This window comes from Labeo rohita, chromosome 24 (assembly GCF_022985175.1).
Source record: "Labeo rohita strain BAU-BD-2019 chromosome 24, IGBB_LRoh.1.0, whole genome shotgun sequence".
Taxonomy (NCBI): domain Eukaryota; kingdom Metazoa; phylum Chordata; class Actinopteri; order Cypriniformes; family Cyprinidae; genus Labeo; species Labeo rohita.
Genome location: NC_066892.1, coordinates 22,233,460 through 22,255,751, shown reverse-complemented (window position 1 = coordinate 22,255,751; position 22,292 = coordinate 22,233,460). Strand labels below are relative to the sequence as shown.

At 35.2% G+C, this 22,292-nt stretch overlaps 1 protein-coding gene across 2 annotated transcripts in view; it reads right to left on the bottom strand.

Moving 5' to 3' along the window:
- Positions 1-22,292, bottom strand: part of ofcc1 (orofacial cleft 1 candidate 1) — a 133,389-nt gene that overhangs the window by 22,286 nt on the left and 88,811 nt on the right. For both annotated transcript variants that reach the window (XM_051098813.1, XM_051098814.1), the window contains exon 20: positions 3,719-3,901. In XM_051098813.1, coding sequence (XP_050954770.1) covers positions 3,719-3,901 — 183 coding nt within the window. The remainder of the gene's footprint in view (positions 1-3,718; positions 3,902-22,292) is intronic.

Genomic DNA, 22,292 nt, shown 5'->3' with positions numbered 1-22,292 from the left:
TGTGAGAGATTCTGTATGTATGTATGTTTCTCTCTGTGTATGTGTAATTGCAAACCTTCTGGTTACTTAATGTTAAGGATTTTCACTTACTTCTATATGTGAAGCTGGACCACAGAACCAGTCATAAGTAGCACGGGTATATTTGTAGCAATAGCCAACAATACACTGAATGGGTAAAAATGTTACATTTTTCTTTTATGCTAAAAATCATTAGGATATTAAGTAAAGGTCATGTTCCATGAAGATATTTTGTAAATTTCCTACCGTAAATATATAAAAAACTTAATTTCTGATTAGTAATACACATTGCTAAGAACTTCATTTGGACAACTTTTAAGGTGATTTTCTCAATGTTTTGATCTTTTTTTCACACCCTCAGATTCCAGATTTTCAAATTGTTGTATGTCTGCCAAATATTGTAAATATTGACCCTTATGGCTGGTTTTGTGGTCCAGGGTCACATATGTATTTTCGGAACATTAAATTAAAATGTATTCATTTGTTAGGCACAGGTGTGTTGAGACAAGTTGGAGCTAAATTCTGCAGGACACCAGCACTCCAAGACCGAGTTTGGGCACCGCAGTGTTAGATGTTAGATTATATACACTGAGAATTAGTTAAGAGTGGTGTTGTAGGTTTGCAGTGCTGTCTGGATGCTGGCATGGCTGTCGCCTGTGCCCTGGGGTGGGCAGCACTGATGCTATCAGCGTCTTTCGTGTGTCAGCCTGCCCACCGCCACACCCATCACACACTCCAGATATGGCTTGACACTTCGCTCTGCTGAGCCAGCCACAAACACAACACACACCCCCCTCCTAAAATAATCACAGTCACTCAGTGCTGAAGTCCACATGAAATCAAAAATTATTTTTTAATACACATTCTTATTGTCCATAATTTATTGGTGCATAATTCAATAAGACCACTACTAATACGACTATTGCTAATAATTTGTTTTTAAATGATTATAATGTCTTTAATTATATATATATATATATATATATATATATATATATATATACACACACACATATATATACAATATTATTACAATGTAAAACAATGTTTTTTCTATATTAATATACAATGTCACATGTATATTAATATACACATCTTCAGTGTCACATGATCCTTCAAAAATCATTCTAATATGCTGATTTATTATCAGTGCTGGAAACAGTTGTGCTGCTTAATTTTTTTGGGAAGCTGTGATCCTTTTTTTTCGGGATTCTTTGATCAATAAAAGGTTAAAAAGAATAGCATTTATTTAACATAGAAAGGTTTTCTAACAATATTGTTAACAATATTGTAACAATAAAAGTAGAACACTACTGTTCAAAAGTTTGGGGACAGTAAATTTTAATTCCTTCTTATGGAAATTAATACTTTTATCCACCAAGGATGTATTAAATTAATGAAAAGTGATAGCATAGATTTACATTGTTAGAAAAAATATATATATTTTGAATAAATGCTGAATCCTGAAGAAAAAAAAAAAAAAAAAAAAGAATCACAGGTTCCAAAAAAATATTTGGCACCACAACGGTTTCCAACATTGATAATTCTAATAATAAATCAGCATATCAGAATGATTTCTGAAGAATCATGTGACACATAAGACTGGAGTAACAGCTGTTGAAAATTTAGCTTTGCATCACAGGAATAAATTATATTTTAAAGTATATTAATATACAAACCGTTATTTTATATTGTAATAACATTGTGCAATATTACTGTTAATAAATAAATGCATCCTTGATGAGCGTATGAAACTTCTTTAAAAAAACATTACAAGTCTTACTGATTTCAAACTTTTGAGCGGTAGAGTACATACACATATACATATAAACAAAACCTAAGAAAAAAAAAAAAAAAAAAACAGAACCTATACAGATACAGAACCATATACAGAACCTATATCTGCAGTATATGAACGAGTTTGTGTGATTTAATGTATTTGACTGGCTGGTATACAGACTGTTGACTTCCAAACATGGACAAAGTTCAAAAATTCTTGACAGCTTCTCAAGTCATTTGCTGTTTGGTATCATCACTGATGTGTTTGTGGCTCTTCAGGGCCGCCCCTCAGACTGATAAATATGCGGCGCATTCTGTGGTGTTCTCATCAGTCACAAAACAGCTCAGGACGCCATTAACCGACCGCACTGCCTGCGAGCGAGCCGTCGACGTGCACGCAGCATAAATCTGCTGTTTTTGACACGGAAGTTCTAAAATATTAATTTTGTTAGGATGATCCAGGTTGTTCTCGGGGGGGATGGGAGTTAATTCATGTGCTTGCAGTTGTTACCAAGCAGAATCAGTGGTACATTTAATTAGACAGCAATCTGGACGGCAGTCTGCGCCCTGCTGTTCTACTGCGTTTAATAACGTGTGAAGCCATGGGCGGAGGTTAGCGAAAATATCCTGTTATAGATTCCTAGTTTAACCAAAGGAAGAAAGAATTAGCACCTAGTCCAGGTGTGAGGGATACAATCATGAGTGAAATGCACTGACTGCCTGTGGTGAAGAATACTCCTTTATACTCTTTAGCTCTGTTTCAAAACCCTGTGAGCTGACTACCTAGGCAGCAGTTTTAGGCATCATTAGGCATGTTGTTTGACAAGGTAAACAGCAACAGAATGCTTCCTTTAAAGATGATTTTGGCTAAAACTTAAGGGGGTCCTATTATGCTCTTTTACAAAGTCTTGATTTTGTTTTGGAGGTGTACTAGAACATGCTCTCATGCTTGGCGGTTCGAAAAACACAATATTTTTTACATAATTTACATCATTACAACACTTTTCTCCCCAGCCTGGCTCAATTAGTTCCGTGTTTAATGAAGGCCCGCCTTCCGAAAAACGAAATGTGTTGTGATTGGTTAGCTGTCCCACTGCGTTGCGATTGACAAACAGTTTAGACGGTGTTTCCGTCCTGCCAAACCTCTTGCCAAAGCAGTTAGTGCAAGCTAGATTAAAGTAATTCTTACATTTTAAATATGGATATTTTTCTTACAAACTTTTCTGGAAGTGGAGGCTTTTCTGGAAGTGGCCACTCCAGTTAATGCTTGTGTTTATACCCACCGCACTGTGGCTCTTTGAAGCAGCTCTCCGCGCTGCATCGCTAAAGTTGGGCTAAACCCCCACCTCATCCCTACCCACCTCCCAACAATTTGAATTTCCGTAGGTGGGATTTATTTTAATGATATTTTAATGGGCTGCATTGTGACATCATAGCTTCCGGAAAACAAACGCTGTAGTCCAAAGGAGAGATTTTTTAAAAACAAAATATCTCCCTTTGGAGTGGATTTTGAGATTTGTAACTTTGTAGATCTTTTTTATGCCCAAACATACAAACTAAAATTCAAAAAGTGAAAAAGCATAATACGACCCCTTTAAGGCATGTATGTATTCTTCACAGCTAAATGTATTATAATAAACTCAGTGGAACATCTAAGATACTTGTCTACAAATGTTGCCCATAAAACTATTAATTTTATACTGCAAAATTAAAAATGAAAATGCTGTGTGTTTTTTTTCTGTATTGTGTTGTTATCTTAGCAACAAGCTAATGTCAGGCTCTACTGTAATAAATTGTGAGTGGATTCTTGCGTGAGCTTCACTTGAGGAGCATATAACTATGTGTGCATATGTGTGATGATATTTAAAGTGTTCTGAGTAAGCATCTTTTTAATTTAGGATTCTGCATAGAAGATGCCCACCTCTATAATGGCTCCATCGGGTTGTCTCAGGAAGTGTCTGTAATGTTGGCGCAGGCCACTCAAGTGCAGTGTGTAGATGGATAGATGGGTACTGGTCTCACATCCTGTAATGGGCGTGCCTGAAGGTGATGTCAATCCTACCACAGGCTCCTCCTCCGTCCAGATGTAGTCATACACCGCCATCTATTGAGACACATACACCCCCCACACATCACACACCTTGTTAGAGTTGACTCAAGTATTTGAACAGCATTGCAATACTAAGTACTAACAAAGTTTGGTACCTGAGTGACTGTTAATGAAAACTCACACAAGAAAACTTGCACAAATGTGAATCAGTTGGGCCCAAAACATCACTGGATTCCACTGGAACTTTCACTGTTGAGCATTTTTCAAAATATCTTCTTTTACATTTAATTGAAGAAAATTATTCTGATTTGTAATGACATGAGAGTGAACAAATGTTTAGTTTTGCATTTTTTTTTTTTTAATTTTTAAATTTTTTTTTTTTTTCTGGACACTAAAGACATAGTTTTCTGGAAGAAATTATAGATAAAAAAAAAAAAAAAAAAAACACACAAGGGTACCAGTATTTTTGGCAACATCTGTAAATGAATGCATAAAAACAAAATGCATTATATATTTAAATTAAACTATTAAAATATATTTTTATAATATAATATGAATTGGTGCATTACGCTTTGCAGCCTTATGGTGTCAAAATTTGGTTTCGCAAATCATTACATTTCACTGAATAATGCTACTGCAAAGAAATCAAAAGAGACACTGTGACACAGTTCATGTAGCTGCATGTGTTTGTGTGTGTGTTCAGATCAAGGGTGTATCTGAGTGCAACTGCATGCTTGCACGAATGCTTACCCTAACACAATTACCTGCCCTACCTGCGGCCACAGTTCAGCGCTCACTGAGATGAATGCAAACCCGGATAGTTGACAGTAATGGTCTGTAATTTACAGCTGTGCTTGTGAGGTGATGAGCTCTGGCTAAGAGACGCAGGAATGCAGCGTGTCAGGTTTCTGCATGACTCAGGCAGCCTCTGACCCTGACACGACACTAACACACACCAACCTACAATGACCTGCTTCAGCCTAATCCTTAAATGAGGGAAAGGAAAAACAAAGAAACTAGTGGCCCGTATCACTCATTAATACTAGTGTTAAGGGCCATGCTTGGAATAGCATGCTATTTGTGCTATTTCTGCACAGTATGCAAATTTTCTTTATGCATGGAATACTTAAAAGACCTGCTAGTTTACCACAGTCTGGTCAATCTGACCTTGCATTTTCAGCAGGACGAAGGAAACCGGAAAAGGTATCAACCTCAACATGGACTCTTTCTTTTCTTTTTTTTGACTTTAAGATACTACTATAATGTACTATTTTTGTAAACAAACTGCAGTCAGTGTACAATATATACTCTACACTATGCAGTAAATAGTAAGTGTTCCATTCAGAACAGGCAGAGCTTTGAACATCAAAGGCTCATTGGAGATTACCTAGATACAAAAGAGACAAAAAAAAAAACATACAAGATGAAAAAAAAAAAAAAATCAGATGTTGTGATTAAATCATATCTTAAGTGTCTGAGCAGGTCTGATGTCATGAGGGATGGCTCTGATCCGAGTATGCGGGTCCCTTGTGTGTGTTGTACCTGTAATGCACTGCCCTGCTCTATTAGAGGAACACAGGAGACAAGCAGAGCGTGTAACATGCTATATAGGTCATGGATCTCAGATGCATTGGTGTGTGAAGATCACAGCGCCTCTCACCCAACTGGGCCAGCTTCACACTAGTGTCAGCACTGCTACACACACCCCCTCTGACCTCAGACACACACACGCACACTATACATATACTCATCATTTCTCAAACATATGTGTGAATGCGCTGTCACAGCATGTTATGTGCAAAGACTCACCATTCATTTTAGGTCTGAATTTATTACCATGGTGTTGTGGACATGTACCTTGGAGTATCATGTAAATACTTTGTTACATGAATATAACTTAGAACCACATAATATATCAAAGTGTGAACAATATTACCTTCTAATTCTTTTACCTTAAAAAAAACAAAAAAACAAAAACAGTGAGCAGCACTACAACATAGAGAGAATAATGGATAAGAGGATAAAAAGAGTCTTGAGTAATCTTGAAGTTTTTTTTTTTTTTAACATATTACTTGATATATTATATATGCACATGTAAACTGTGACTTTATGTGAGAAGAAATAAAGTAATATGGGAAACATGATGCTAGTACAACTGTGTGGGAATCACTTTCCTTAGACAATGGTCAATTTTACATTATTTTATTTTATTTTATTTTATTTACAATACATTACATTTATTACATTTTATTTATATACAAAAATATTTCACCACAGAATGCTACCACTGACACAGTCAAGAATTCCAGATAGGACAATTATGATAAAGTGCTGCAGGGATTCACTTTTTTTTTGTTGTTGTTTTTTGTAGGCCAAAACCCGAAAACAACTTAGCACTTCTTTTAAGTCAATGTTTTTTTGTTTTTTTTGTTTTTTTTAAAGGGGTTTTTAGTTAAATGCCTACAAGCAGATTCTGTGGTTAACACAAGCTCAAGATATTTTCACATATTATTCAAAGATATAAAATGCATCACTATTATTCCACACACTACACTGTAAAAAAAAAAAAAAAAAAAAAAAAAAAACTTAAAGGTTGTTTAAACTTAAAAAAAAATACATTTTTGTGCTGTCTTAAAATTTTAGGTTTACTCAACTCAAATATCCACGTTTTCATGTAGTACAACTCAACATTTCATGTTGACTAAACTTACATTTTTTTTTTTTTTAAGTACGAACACTTGGTTTTTTAACTTGAAACTACTTTTTTTTTTTTTTTTCAGTGTATTACTATAATTTTACTTGTCTTAAAAAATGCTGCTGCTAAAAATGGCTAAAAGTGACTACAGGAGCTGCTGGGACATTAAACATCATGCCACTTCCCACTTTTACAGCCTCACTGTGTTTATGTCACAATTCTGTATTGTTAAAGGCGGTATATAAATAAAGGTGATTTGATTTGATTTTGATTTATAATACATTGATTTATAAAACATGTAGGAATCATAAACTTTTCTTGGCCACAGACCTTGTTTTCTGCAATAATCCAAAATGTAAAAATCATATTGGGTTTTTGTGGAGGAAACTAGGGTGCAGCACTCTAAAGTGGACATTTTTGGCTATAAAAGCACAATGAAAACTCAGTCCAGCAGGTCTCTGTGACCAACAAGACAAATGCAGAGAAGAAAACAGGACCTCATCCTCTGAGACTGGAAACACTTTGAGGGGCATTTGGAAGAAGTCAACAGGTCCAGACAGGCCTGAATTCAGATTACCACATGACTCACTTTCTCTCTGTTTCTCTTTTCCCTCTTTTAACAGGAAGTTTTTCAGGCCACAGCCGAGTTTATAAACTCAAGGTGACCCCTTAATTGGCTCTGTAATTACGACTCCTCTGGAAAAACATAGGTCTTGTCAAGCAGGGTCAGAGCGAAGGAGAACTTTAATTTCACTGTGTACCCACGTCTTGATTTTCCAACTACTTAAGACTGTTGGCTAAACACAGGTCGTGCTGGTAGGTCGGAAATTGAGAGTCATTACTGCGTGTAATTAGACACTTCTTAAATACAGAGTGCCTGGAGAGAAGGTCCGCACTGAGCATTGTCACAGGACACATCAAACGTCATCGGAAAGACATGAGCGAGCAAATTGCAAACACTCAAAGCCGGCTCGCTGAACGATTTATGTGTGGTCTGGACAGATACTGAAGGCCCTGTTGTTCAGCGCTTTGTATGCCGTGACGTTTCAAGTCTCTTCGCTGCTCTTTGTTGCTTTAGCAACATCTCATCTTGGTTGTTCGCACTCAGTGTGCTTAATCTGCATGTGTAATTCCACTGTCAGAAATCACAAAGTCTGTATTCTGAGCGTTTCACGCATTGCATCATGGTTATTCCTTTGAACCTTCTCTGTGCTGCGAAAATACTTGGCGGACGCTTCTCTTCAGCGCCGTCTTCGCGCTGGCGGTAAGTGCTTGACTCAGACTCAATGCCTGGCTGTTCTCAGGGAACCCATCTGTGGGTTAAGCAGATAGCATTCAAGTGAGCTAACCTAATTCTAACCAATCAAGCTTCGATTTATTGTGGACGTCTGTATTCAGAAATCTGATAGAGTCCATATCAGTCTCTTTATTTGAATCTGGAGAGACAGCCATTGCTTCTTTGAGGACTATAAACATTAAACCATGTCTCCCAGCCGCAACATAAATTCAGATTTTGCAGGCGTTACGGCAAACGGACAGACAGGCGGGGGTCCAGGAAGTGAAAATACGGACTGGTGCTCCATTCCACTCCAAATGAGCCTGTGCCTGTGCCCAAGCAAATGAGATTACACATCTCCATATTTGTAAAAATGGATATCCGAAATTTGATAAGTGCATTATTTAAGTGCGGGTGCCTCCTCGCGACAACCCTAATACGCTGGACAGCGTGTATGAAAGCTGCTGTTTCATGGAGTAATAACTGCAGCGCCGAGTCAGATGAGAGCAGCTTTTTAAATACTGACATAAAAGGGCCAAATTTATTCAGCGATTTCAAATGGACCCAAATGTTCTTGTGTAAAACAAAGTGCAACTACTAATTAAACTGTAAAAAGTACATATTTAAAGGGTGAATTAAAATCTAAAGAATAAAATAAAAGCAAACATCATGTAAACATGCAAAAAGAAATGTTCTATGTTGCAGTCTTCTGCATCTTTCTTTAAGTTTTGAGCAATTGTGCATTTTTAATCAATTATTATACTTTTATTAATTGTGACCCTGTACCACAAAACCAGTCACAGGGGTTATTTTTTTAAGAATTGAGATTTATACATGAAAGTTGAAATTAAGTTCCATCGATGTACGGTTTGTTAGGATAGGACAATATTTGGCTGAGATACAACTATTTGAAAATCTGGAATCTGAGGGTGCAAAAAAACTAAATATTGAGAAAATCACCTTTAAAATTGTCCAAATTAAGTTTTTAGCAATGCATATTATTAATACAAAAAATAAAATAAAATAAAATAAATTAAATTAAATTAAATTTTGATTACAGTAGGAAATTTAAAAAAATTCTTCATGGAACATGATCTTTACTTAATATCCTAATGATTTTTGGCATAAAAGAAAAATCGATAATTTTGCCCTAAACGATGTATTGTTGGTTATTGCTACAAATATACCCGTGCTACTTACAACTGGTTTTGTGGTTATATTTTCAGCAATTATACTGATTACTATCAATTGTAGATATTAAAAATAAATAAATAAATAAACAATAATAATATATATATATATATATATATTAAATAAAGTTCTGCAGACCTGAGTGAATTATATTTCTTTCTTTCTTTCTTTCAATTTGTTATCCTGAAAAATTACTTAATAATTTAATACCATACAATCATAAACAGTAGTATTTTACCCAAAATTACTGTGTGCTATGTATTTTTTTTTTTTAAGTGTTTTGAAATATGTCCCCACCACCACCAGTCTGTTTAACAACTGCAGATCTAGCTTTTATGATTGCTTCCTAATCTAGTTGTCTAATAAACCTGGCATTGTTTATTACAAATATTGCTGGCTCTTGGACAAATTGCTTTGTTCCTCCACTTTTATAAGTTGCTTCGAATAAAAAAACAAAAAAAACTAAACAAAACTAAACGCATACAGTAAATGAAAATTATTCTTTGGTTTATTTTGTATAACTTATTTTCCTCAAATTCTAAAGCTGTCACTCTAATTGAGAAGCTCACTGTTTTGGGGCTTTATTAATACTGCTCTCTTTACATATGAATTTCTTTCAATTATGAGAAGCTTGTAACTTGGCAAACACATAAGTTCAAAGTAACATCCCCAGCACAGATTTTTAGCTTTCTCCACCACAAGCACCTCTGCTATTTTCTGCTCGTATTTCCAAGACAGAACACCACTGACCTTCCTTTCGTGCTCTACCCACCCTTCTCCTGAAAGCAGTTTATATATAGTGCAGTTCCACCACTGGAATCTGCAGCTTCTCAGTTCTGTCCCACTTGGCTTTAATTTACAGTGGGAAAATAATTAGAATCTCACTTTTGCGAAGAGTGGAGTGAAAATGTAAACAATGCTTCCCTGCGGGCGAGTGCTTCATCAAGTTGACAGGTGCATTTGAATGAGCCTGTGTGCGTGTGTGTGTGTGGCGGACAGCCTGTGTTATTTATGTGGCAGTTGCACATGGCAGGCCTGGTACAGTATGATGTGATGGGCAGATTACAGCAGAAGATCATGGGAGAGAGTAAGGCGGAGCTGCAGCTGAGGATCAAACAGTAGGGTGAATGTGGGGCCAGTGAGGGCATCCAGGGGCCATGATTCTGATATACTGGGTTACGCTGTTGTACAATACAAAAAGACACATCTATATATAAATAGAAAAGTGGGTGTTGAGCTGTATAGCCCTCTTCCAAAAATTAGTGACCACCACTTAGAGAGGATGTTTAGTTATCTTAGGTGCACACAGATATGAAGCCTGAGTGGTAGGCACCAAAAGTGCTATGTTCTATACTAACCTAATATACTAACTTTAGCCCAAATTTCACAAATACCATGTATCCTTTGGAGAGAAAGAAATCCCAGAATGCACTGCAATGAGCTCAGTGTAAACTACTACTACTAATTCATTAATGAACAACATTGCTAAAATTATAATAAATTACTTACACCGAATTAACAATTAATTATTTACTCAATATATGTGTGCTTTGTGCTAACATATCATACGTAAAAACTCAGCAAACAGCTGCCTAAGTAGAAACATACAGTAGGCATGACTAGGCACTAGGGTTTGGAACAGGGCCACAGTGACTGGCATAAATAACAAGTTGCACACACTTACATACACAGAAAGTGGGGGGTTACTGAAAGCTCTTGTGTTTGTATAAACTCTGTATAGCCATCTTTGTGAGGACCTTACCATAAACCTACCCATCAGAACTAAGTGCCTCTTACCCTTACCCTAAACCTAATCTTTACCCAGTTATAACATGATCCCTAACCAAGTCTTGACCCTCAAACAGGCCTTTAAAGGGGTTTCAGAAAGTGAGGGCCCACCCAAATGTCCTCACTTTACAAAACCGTCCTCAATCAGATGGTCTAAAACTCAAACTGGCCCTCACAACAATAACTGCACAAGTGCACACACACACACATATACATACACAAGCACATACATGGGTAATTCTATGGAAATGTATATTGCCTTTACAGAAATACATTACACTTGAAAAACACTTCATTTTAAAATGAAACTATATGTTTTTGAACAATTACACTGACCATAGAATGCCATTAATGTGTCATTATTTGTTTTTAAAATAATTATATAGAATTCCAAGCACCACAAAACCGTTCCTCCCCACAGCCATGGAAAGTGTTTTATTTTGAGGTCAAAAACAGTTTTTCTACCATTTGAAATACAATAATGTATTCATAACTATAAAATATATGATGTAAATGGCAAAAAAATAAATAAATAAATAAATAAATAAATGCCAAATTACTAATATAAAACATATAATAAAAGCAGTGGTCCCCTGGAGTTGTGTCACTGGTGTTATTATGAAAAAATGTTTATTTTGAAATAAAAATCACACTGATGACATCACTTGACTTCTTCCTTTTTTCTAAAGATCTATGAAAAAAGGCTCATGTTAAGTCCTTTTTTAGTTATCAGAAGTTTTCTCATTTATCTCATGACTTTATATGAAGCTTTTAGTTGAAGTCACTTGTATGACCTACTTTATTGTTAGTAATTGTTAAAAAAAAAAAAAAAAAAAAAAAAACCTAGAATACAAATGGATTAAACTACTTAATTTATTGAGTACACCATGACTGACAACATGTGGTTTGATACCTTGCAGCAGCCATTTTGTGAAATGCATTTTTCATGAAAATTGTCACTGGTATTACTGTGTCACCTTCGTTGTGGAAGTCACTTCAACAGTAAAGATGAGTATATCAGCTCTTATGTATGTCACTGGTGTTACTGTGTGTGTGTGTGTTTCTGTCACATAAAATAAATAAAACATGTTTTAATATATAAAGCATATAGCATTGATTAATTAAATAAAATAAAATAAATAAATAAATAAATAAATGACAAAATGACAATAGCAAATTTTTATAAATTCTGATAAGAATCTAAGTTTATATTTGACTTTCCATAACCTGATTGCTATTCTCTCTGCAGATCTGAGATGCTGTAGACTCCATGTGATTTCTCTGAATGGGTTTCTCTGGCTGCATGTTCATAGATGTGCATTATTACCGCACTATTACCGCACGCATGGCGAAGCATGTTGTTTGTGTAATTAGGGCAACATGAATTTGCGATGCTCGAGCATGATTTGGCTGTGGAATGGTTTTATATCTGCCCTACCGCTCCCACAGACTTGACAAACAACTGCTGAACATCAGAACGGACAAAATGAGTCATCTCAAGATCATTTGTATTGTTTATTTATTGCTTGTTAGCGGTGGACAGAGTGAGCGCTCTTTTGACAGCACAACTCATTTACCTCAATGAACTCATGCTAATGTAATGCCAATCTACTGTGACGTGTGCTTGACTGAAACTGGGCTGGTAGAGAGATTTATAAACTAAACAGGCATGAATATTTAACTTCAGACTCCAAGCAGAGACAGATAAAGAGAAGATAGTATCTGAGCTCAGGATAATCTGCTCCATGCATCTGCATAATTCACTGTTACTAATCTGCTTTTATAAATGCTTAAAAAGCCCATTTAATCCATAAACAACTCCGGAAAGGAAACAGCGACTTGCATGAAGCACTAATGCCTGGAAGTGAAACTTTTTCGAGGTTTGTTTGGAGGGGACAGAATCAGGGATATTTACTAGTACTAAGAATGTTTTGCATACACCAGTCTACTCATAGATTTAGTTGAGCATCAGCAAAGATACTGGCTACAAACACAGCCTGATCAGAATGATTCATCTGGGTTTCAATTTACAGATCCGATTTTTCAACAGAACAAAGATCTCACGGGAAAATAACTATTTTTCATTTCAGTTTAGTTCTTGATTACCTCTTGTTAGTTGCCTCAGTTGCTAATTACTTTCATCTGTGTCTAATCTAGTTACTTTTGTTTGGTTCTTGCATGTATAGCCCTGTGTTTTGACTCTTTGTCAGCTCCCATCTTTGACTGATGTGGTTTTTAATACTCCTGTTATTCTCCTGCGTATTTTGGCCTACTGATTTAAGACTGTTCCTATAGTGATCTTCCGTTGTGCTTGCTGACTACCACGCCATACCCTGACAGGTGGTAATTTTGTATGAATTTGTTCAACATGACTCGCACAGAAAAGTGTGATGTTTAGAAAAATTGTAAGCAGTAAGGCCCACCCCAACTCTCCTTCTAAACTTAAACTTCAGTATGGTGTAAATAGATGATATAAAAACATCCAAATCAAAATTAGCGACCAATTCACTAAAACTTAAAATAATCACGAACTGAGACTATGACAGTCATGAGAGTGTGCTGAATATTCTCCTCACAAATGTATTATTATATAAATATATATATTTTTTTCCATTCAGTCACAGAAATCACTGAAGTATAACTTCACTTTATGTCGTCATAAACTCCATGAGCACTTTCGTTAAAGCAATAAGCAAAACTGTGCATTACAGTGACTTTACTATAGCTACAGGGTGTTTTTAGACACAAAACAAAGCAGACCTTCCTAAACCAGTGGGAACAGCAATAGTGTGAAAGACACTGAAGTAATGAAATAATTGCAAAGTTCATTTCTTATAATAATACTTTAAATAAACTATTATAACTAATATTTTGTTTAGTAATAGCATGCAAAGCAGGGTCATTATAACTTTAAAATAAATAAATAAATAAATTAAAAAAAGTTACTTGAAATAAAATAAAATTAAAAACAAAAACTATATAGACATATATGAAAGAAAAAAAACAAACAACAACAAAAAAACAAAAAACAACAAAAACAAGAACAACAAAACGTTTAAAATGGAAATGGAAACGTAAAACAGTCAAATGATTCTAAATATTAATAAATATGATCCTATTTGCCTTATTTAATTTGATGTTACTGCAACTGTAGCATTGTTTCAAGAACATTTTTACAGCCTATAACATTGTGTAGACAAAGATTCTTACAAACCAACTGGTTATTAATCATTAGTTGATACAATATTGCAGCAGTAAACTTTCAAGAAAAAAAAAAAAAAGGGGGGGGACTAAAATGAGAATTCGCGTCCAACTTGTTTCATCTACTTACACCATACTGATTTGGAATTAGCATTCAACTTGTTGAAAAAAATGACAAAAAGTGCCACCATCCCCCTTAACATCCCCCTTAGCTTAATAATGTGCTAACACTTTAGTATAAGGAACAATCCTCACTGTTAACCAGCTGCTTATTAACATCCCTATTATTAACATATTGGCTGTTTATTAGTACTTATAAAAGCACATATTCTGCATGATCATATTCTACACCCCTATTCCTACCCAATACCTAAACTTACCAACTACCTTATTAACTATTAATAAGCAGGAAATTAAGAGTTTATTGAGGCAAAAGTTGTAGTTAATGGTTTGTTAATAGTGAGAATTGAACCTTAAAATAAAGTGACTGGTAACACTGTATTTTATGGTTTCTTAACTAGTTGCCTATTAGCATGCATATTACTAGAATATTAGCCATTTATTAGTACTAATTAAGCACACATTAATGCCTTATTGTACATGGCCTTATTCTACATCCCTAATCCTACACAATACCTAAACTTAACAACTACCTTATTAACTATTAATAAGCAGCAAATTAGGAATTTATTAAGGGAAAAGTCGTAGTTAATAGTGAATAAGTGTTCCCTGTTCTAAAGTGTTACCGTGTGACCAACAATGTTGTCTATTATGTAATATTTATCATGTAGGGTGAAGTCAGCTAAAATGGGCTATCCGGTAAAAAGGTTGTAGAGTCATATCTCTTGAAATATTTACAGTCGATCACAATAACTGATAACTGTAGCTTCGACACTTGTTGACATGTAACAATAATTTTTTAATGGTCAGAGGTTTTTTTTAAGGCGGGCAGGGCAGAGTGTTACATGAAACTTGTCAGAGAAATTGTAAGGTAAGTGAGTGTGACATTGTAAATTTCAATCGTCACTAATCAGGGTACTAAAGCAATTATAAGTAGCTTACCAACAAAGCAAAGACTTATGAACAATGTTTTGACATGCTTTCTGTAAAAAAAAAAAATATATATATATATATTTAAAAAAATAAATAAATAAATAAAGCTTGATTTTTGTGAAACAAAGGTAGAAATGTAAAATGGGCTGCATACACACACACACACTTTTACACAGAAACTGAGGGTGAAAATAGGTTGATGGGCTTAGATATGCATCCATACAAAATCTTAACAGTCTTAAAAAAATGCATTGCAGACAGTATGGCAAGAGGGCAAGCAAAGAAAGGTAACAGAGAGACAAGAAGAGAAAAGAAAGTGAAAGAAAGGAAGATGTCAGTAAAATGGGCTGCATACACACACACACTTTTACACAGAAATTGAGGGGGAAAATAGGTTTACAGGCCTAGATATGTCCATGCAAATTCTTAACAGTCTTTAAAAAATACACACAGAAGACACCAATGCACATACTTACACACCTATACAACAAGATCAGTTTTTTTTTTTATTGCATTGTTTAATGAAATATCCGTTCAACTTTCTATTTAATGAAATATATGTATGTTGTTGCTCTGGCGCACTAAAGACAATAGTGTCAATTTCAGCCAAAATTACCTGTGTTGTTCTTTTTTATATTGGCCCATTTTACCTGAACCATTTGCCCATTTTACCTAAATGTTGTGTCATGGCTCAAGGATGTATGTGCTGATACTCCAACTCTCAGAATTTCAAAACAATTCTATTTATTTGATGCTATTATAAGTCATTTACCAAACATGGCCAATTTTAGCTGACTTCACTCCTTCACCCCTGTTAAAATTGTCTAAAAGTCTTGATAATTTACGAACAAAATAACACTGACTCAATACGAGATGCGCACAGGCTCAAGCAAGTTTTTTGTGGTTCAAACTCAACATTTGACATTCTTGAAAAAGAAGACAACAGAAGTGATTAGTGTTTAAAAACATTCCACTGACATAATATTATTGTGACTGTGAGGGACAGAGAAACAATACTGAGATGATTATCGAGTAAGTCACTGACAAACAAAAACACACCTTGAGAGTCCAAAAGCATTTACTACATGATGAAGCCTTTTAGATTGCAGTTAGAATGCCCTTATAATTTAAGTAACGAAAGAAAAAATCTCTGTATTGGTTTTTATTTTCTTATTCAACCACTGTGTGTGTGTGGTGCACATAAGTGGTACGTAGGTGTGCATGCATAACCAAAATAAAAAAAATGTGCTGTGTAAATACGCTCAGACCGCTCATTTGCATACTGACAAGGTTGACAGTTGTTAATGCACAATTATCATTGTAGATTGACAAACTGTTATACTGTATAAGATTTTTTAATGAAAAGAAAGCATAAATCTAGCCAATCTGCTGCCGTTTTCAAAGCACAATGCAAAACTGTGACATGATGCTCTTCAATTGGCAGCACTAAACCCGGCAGCGCATATAATTACTTGCTGCCAACCCGCCAAAATAAAAGCTTACTGATTTTATTTATTTTTTATTTTTTTAATAATCCCTTTTTATTTTGAAATATAATATTATCACACTTCAAATGATTAATCGTGATTAATCGCATACAAAATAAAAGTTTAAGTTTGCCTAATATATGTATGTGTACTGTGTGTAATTATTATGTGTGTATATATATATATATATATATATATATATATATATATATTAATGTATATATTTAAGAGAAATATGTCATGTACAAAATATTTGTATTTATACATAATATACATTATATAAAAATGTAATAAATGCATATACTTGTAAATATCTCTTAAATATAAACATGAATGTGTTTGTACTGGGAGAGTATATACTGTACAGTATATGCCTATTTTACTGTTGTGTTTTAGCAATACACTACCCCTGTTTTCAGTTTCTGTTGCATGGGAGATACAATCAGTAGTTGAAGCTGTTGTCTGAAAACAATTTCATTTTGTTTGGTCACAGAAGGAAAAAATGATATTAAAAACCTGGTATTCTCACAAATCCCTGTTGTGCTGCATCTTTAAACAATGTTCACTGACTTACTGACCATCCAATTTGTTCCTTCTGTTTTACATTACGAGTGAACTAGAGAGAGAGAGAGAGAGACAAAGAGAGAGAGAGAGAGAGATTACAGGATCTATATGAGTTTAAACATGTGGACTCAATTTCAAACTCCCAGCTGCAATTGTTTTGACAGCTGACCGTGTGCAATATGCTCGGATAAAATTAAAAGAAACGTCCATCTCTGATAGAACCAACGTCCAGCCTGGTATGTGGAAAACAAGCGCTGTATAAAAACAATCATAGTGCTGCCATGTTTTCAGAGCGTGTGAGCGAACTAACTCTTGCTCACTTGCTAAGATTCTGTTTTTACTGATTACCCATCCATCATAGAATCCTGACTTAACCAGGAACAAAAAATAGTGACCGAACTGAAGATGCTGAATAACACACGGGCCTTATAAACACATCAACACAATAAATTAGCCAAGAACAATCTGAGGGGCTTCCACGCAAATCCAGACTACTGTCTCTCTCTTCTCAAACCATTGTGCGACTGCAACACTTTCACACATTGCTGCCCACCAAAAGCCGTTGACCTTTTCTGCATGGCAGGCGTGTCCCCTCTGCAGTCATGTCGTATTGAGCTCTGTTGTGTGGCTGTGCCGCTGTAGCCTGAGGCCCTGCAGCCTCTGTGCACTGTCCACTAATAGCCTCCTGTAATTGAAGAAGCGGCTTTCAGAACTAATGCAAGCAAACAGGCCGGCGGAGTGGAGGGGGTAGGGCTGCAGGTGCCTTCCTGTGACCCTTCCCATATCAGGGCAGATTCTGGGCAGCTTCCCCCTTCGTTCCAGTGTTTATGTTCCTGTTTTGGGTGTTTTTCCAGGGCTTTTTCAGGCCCATTGTTGCCTGACAGTGTCTCCGGAATATGCCGGTCATGGACCACTAGTCCACTAGCTTTTGTAGGTGAGAACTAAAGCCGAAAAATTGTTTTTGGACATAAATTGGGACTAGCTAAATATATTTAAAAACGTAAAACAAGTGATTCTAATCTGGGTTTGATTCATAGGAAATGCAGAATTATTTAACTGTGACTCTTAAGCACTCTAAACAATCCTCAAAACTCTGCTTACTGTAATGCATATGGATGTTTTACATTTTTAGTAAATGGATTTTTTAAATGACATTTGCTGAAATTTAGTAATACAGTGCTTTCAAATTGTAATGCTGCAATACAGGTTATTGATTAAAAGTTTGGAGTTTGTAAGATTTTTTCAAATGTTTTTTAAACATATGCTTAACCAGGCCACATTTAGTTGTTTCGGCCATATCAAAAATACAGCACAATTTAACAGTTCAACAGTTAACAGTTATATTGAAATACACTAAATGTATTTTAGTTATGTGATGGCAAAAGCAGCATAACTTTATTCTAATATAAATAAATACTAATACAAATAAAACATTCATACTGACCCTGAACTTTTCAACGGTATAGCATAACAGTAGGGAGATATTATTATTATTATTATTATTATTATTATTATACCTAATTGCCATGAATTACACAATAAACATATTAATAAAATATTGGGTCCCACTTTATATTAAATGGCCTTAACTACTATGTACTTACATTTAAATTAATAATTTGGTACAATGCACTTATTGTGTACATACATGTTTGCACTTATATTTTTTTACATAAAAAAATAGCTATATGTAATTTCATTTGTAATTAATTTCTGTGAATACATTCATAATTACACTGTTGACCCCTTACACCTTAACCCACCCTTAAACCTACCCATATCACCAAACCTGTCCCTAACCTTACCCGTATTCCACTTTAATAGAAGTAAAAGTGTTTAGCAATACAATATCACAGCATTAAATACATTGTACTTATTTTTTTTATGTAAGTACATAGTAGTTAAGGCCACCTAATATAAAGTGTGACCAAATATTGTTTCTAAAGTAGGCATGTACTTTGTAAATTTAAACTGTAATTTGTTATGCTTTTATTTCTCTTTGGGAAGAAATATGACCCAAACTGTTGTAAAAATGTTTTTGACAGTTTGTGTGAGAATCTCCTAATCAAATGTACATACAGAAAGCGATATTTGAATAAAAGTTGACGCCAAAGAATAAATACAATGTTATCTGGGTTTTCCAACTCTTAAATATTACATATATGTGACAATGTTTCATCATTTTAACAAAGGCAACGGTAGAGAGAGCAGGTTTGGAGCAAGTTGTTTGATGAATTTGCTGTCACAGAGTTGGAGTAAAGCAACAGCGTGAAAAGGTCCCACGTAACTCCGTCTTAATAATTACAGACGGAGAGACAGAGAGATGAGTGGTGGGGGGCGCACAGGAAGAGAGCGGCAGTCTGCTCGTCATTAGATCTTCAATGCATGTGTTCTCCTTCCTGCGACAGGTTGGGCCCCCTGTCAGTTGTTTTGCAAAGCACCTAGGGTGTTCCCTAAATTCAGCCCGTGGAAAGACATTACTGAGACATGTGGAGACAAATAGCACGACAGAGCACAAATCTCGATGCGATTCAGTAGCGAAAACATCTCCAGGGCTATCAGCAGCCATTAGCGTAACGTTCTGGTGAATTACGGTGAAGATTACGGCGACGCCGGACTCCTCTGTCACTGTCACACAGCCGGTGACAAAACAGTTTGCGTTACCTGCTTAAGCACGGCAGACATTAGCACCTCCCTTCCAGGTACAGTAATCAAGAAGGTGACGGCACGCAATTAATGAGGTCCATCTGCAGCAGTGCCTATACATAATTAATGAGCTCATTATCCGCACACTTTGACTTTAGGCCCCTTCGCTAGACATACACTATATAGGAGTGCAGTCAGAACATAAAGTCTATGCGGTTGTAATCATCGTCAAAGAAATGTTTTGCACTAAAACACCCACAACCTACAATGTAGACAGCCATACTGTATGTGTTTGTGAAATGCAAATGCGTACTTTTATTCAGTGGCCGCTGGATTATGATTGTGTTAATAATGTAATAATGCTGATCACATGGCCTAGAAGAAAACAAGCCATAATACGTAGTTAAGTAAAGAGTAAAAAATCTGATGCGTTATTTATTTATTTATGTTTTTGTGTTTGGAAGAAGAAACTAACATTAATGATGAATTACCAACAACTGGTTTACTGTCAGAATGACTTCTTAATTCTATAAAGAAAAAATGTGCTTTATATCAGGAAGGAATCAAGTTATTTAAAATTAGCAAATTAGCAGCTTTAATAACCTTATAAAGGCTAGATGACCTGAACACTGATTTTATGTAAAAATGTATATTGAATGCTGGTAATTACTTATTAACCGGGACGCCTAAGTTTACTTCACCGAATAAATCTTAATCTAATCTCTGTTTTGTGTTACAAATTATGCAGGGAAAGTAATAGATTAATTTATGACAAGAGTGCACCTCAAAAATCTACATCTTAACAGGAGTTCTGACCCTTGTCACAAAAATACTACCTCATTGCCTCACACTTTAGAAATCATGAGAAATTATATGTCAGTTGAAAACTTAAAATCTCAAAATTCATCCTTTGAAAACCATTTTAAAATCAGACATTGCATTACCATGGAAAATGTACATCCAAATCATATTGCAAAATGTTTTTGTTCATGAATTATAAAAATGTTCAAAAATGGGAGTTAAAGCAGTTTAAGATAAAGTATAGCAGGACACTGATTTTTACTTTAAAATGCTATCAAATACTTGCAATATATAAAACAGATTTTTTTAATGATAATACATTATATTTATTGAAATTATGATATTTAGTTGAAATTGATTTTGAAAACCCTGAGCGGAGACCAAGGCAAAGCATATCAGTCTCTGCAACACTGCAATATTCATTCGTAATGATCAGTGCAGGTATTGGTCACAGGCATTCATACAAGCCGCTAAAACTTTCGGAAGTTTCCAACCTGTAAATGTTTTTTATGCTCTCTCCACCCCCATTCTCTGCTAATGAAGGCCTCGTGGCCTCTTGTTATTAAAATCACGCCTCTTTCCACGATATTAATTGGGTCCATAATAAGGAATGTGCCGGATTCATTATTTAATTGTGAGGGAACATTTGGAATACAGTTTCTGAAATCTATTTTTAATGAAAACTACTACATCCTGACCTAATCATATCAAGCATATTCTATCTAATTAAGGATGCAAAAAATCATTAGAGTTGCAAAATATTAGTTTCAGCACTGTCTGGCTGCTCCCTCCCCTCCAACATATATTTTTTCTACTGTGTTGATAAATAGTTAATGAGGGAAAAATGACAAAAATTTGCATGTAGGCAAATTAGTTTAATAGGGATATGTCTTTGCTGAGTTGGGAAAGTGACCCTTTTTGCATAGAGAAATTGCCACAATAATTATGAAATAATGGCCTAGCCCGTCTTATTTAAATGAAAAATCGTCAGCCTGAATAATGTAAAAATTGTGAAATGCAATAACCCTAAATTTTCATCATGCTGGCAAATGTGTTTAATGTGTTAGCATTTTATCAGTTCAATAACGGCAAATTAGGGCCAATATGAGAGAGGAGGTTATGACTGCAGTTCTGGGATGGAGACCGCTCTAGTTGAAAAAGATTCTGCAAGTATGTTGGCTAAACGATGTTGTTTGCTTAATTATAATCTAAACAACTGCATCCAATTAGTAGCACCTTCATTACTAATATTTCCACAGCTGTAGCAGTACTTTTTGAATCTAAAACATAAACAGAGTCATTGCAAAGGGCTGCAAAAATAACAGGATTTGCAAAGGTCTACGATTGAGCTAGGAATCTGAGAATTCCTTTTTAATGACTTGTTTGACAGCCAATAACATTTCTTCATCAAGAGCACTAAAAGAGGAGTTGCCACCCATGTTGTGAACTCAGTGTGTGCGAGTGTGTGTCCTCATGCGTGCCACTGTTGATTGAGCGGTCTTTTTTCTTAATGAAATATTGCTGGAAATTGATTTCCGTGGATTAATCAAGCCAAATTCCTTTTTGGATAATTAGCCCCAACTAATTAGACTAGCTAAAAACCTCTGTGACAAATTTTTGGCATTCATAAATGTAACTAAAGAAAACAGAATGATTTGAAATAATAATGTTATATCCTTTGATTCCATTTTATGTTAATTATAATGCATATTAGAAAGCTCAGTGAACAGTTCAATGTGACAG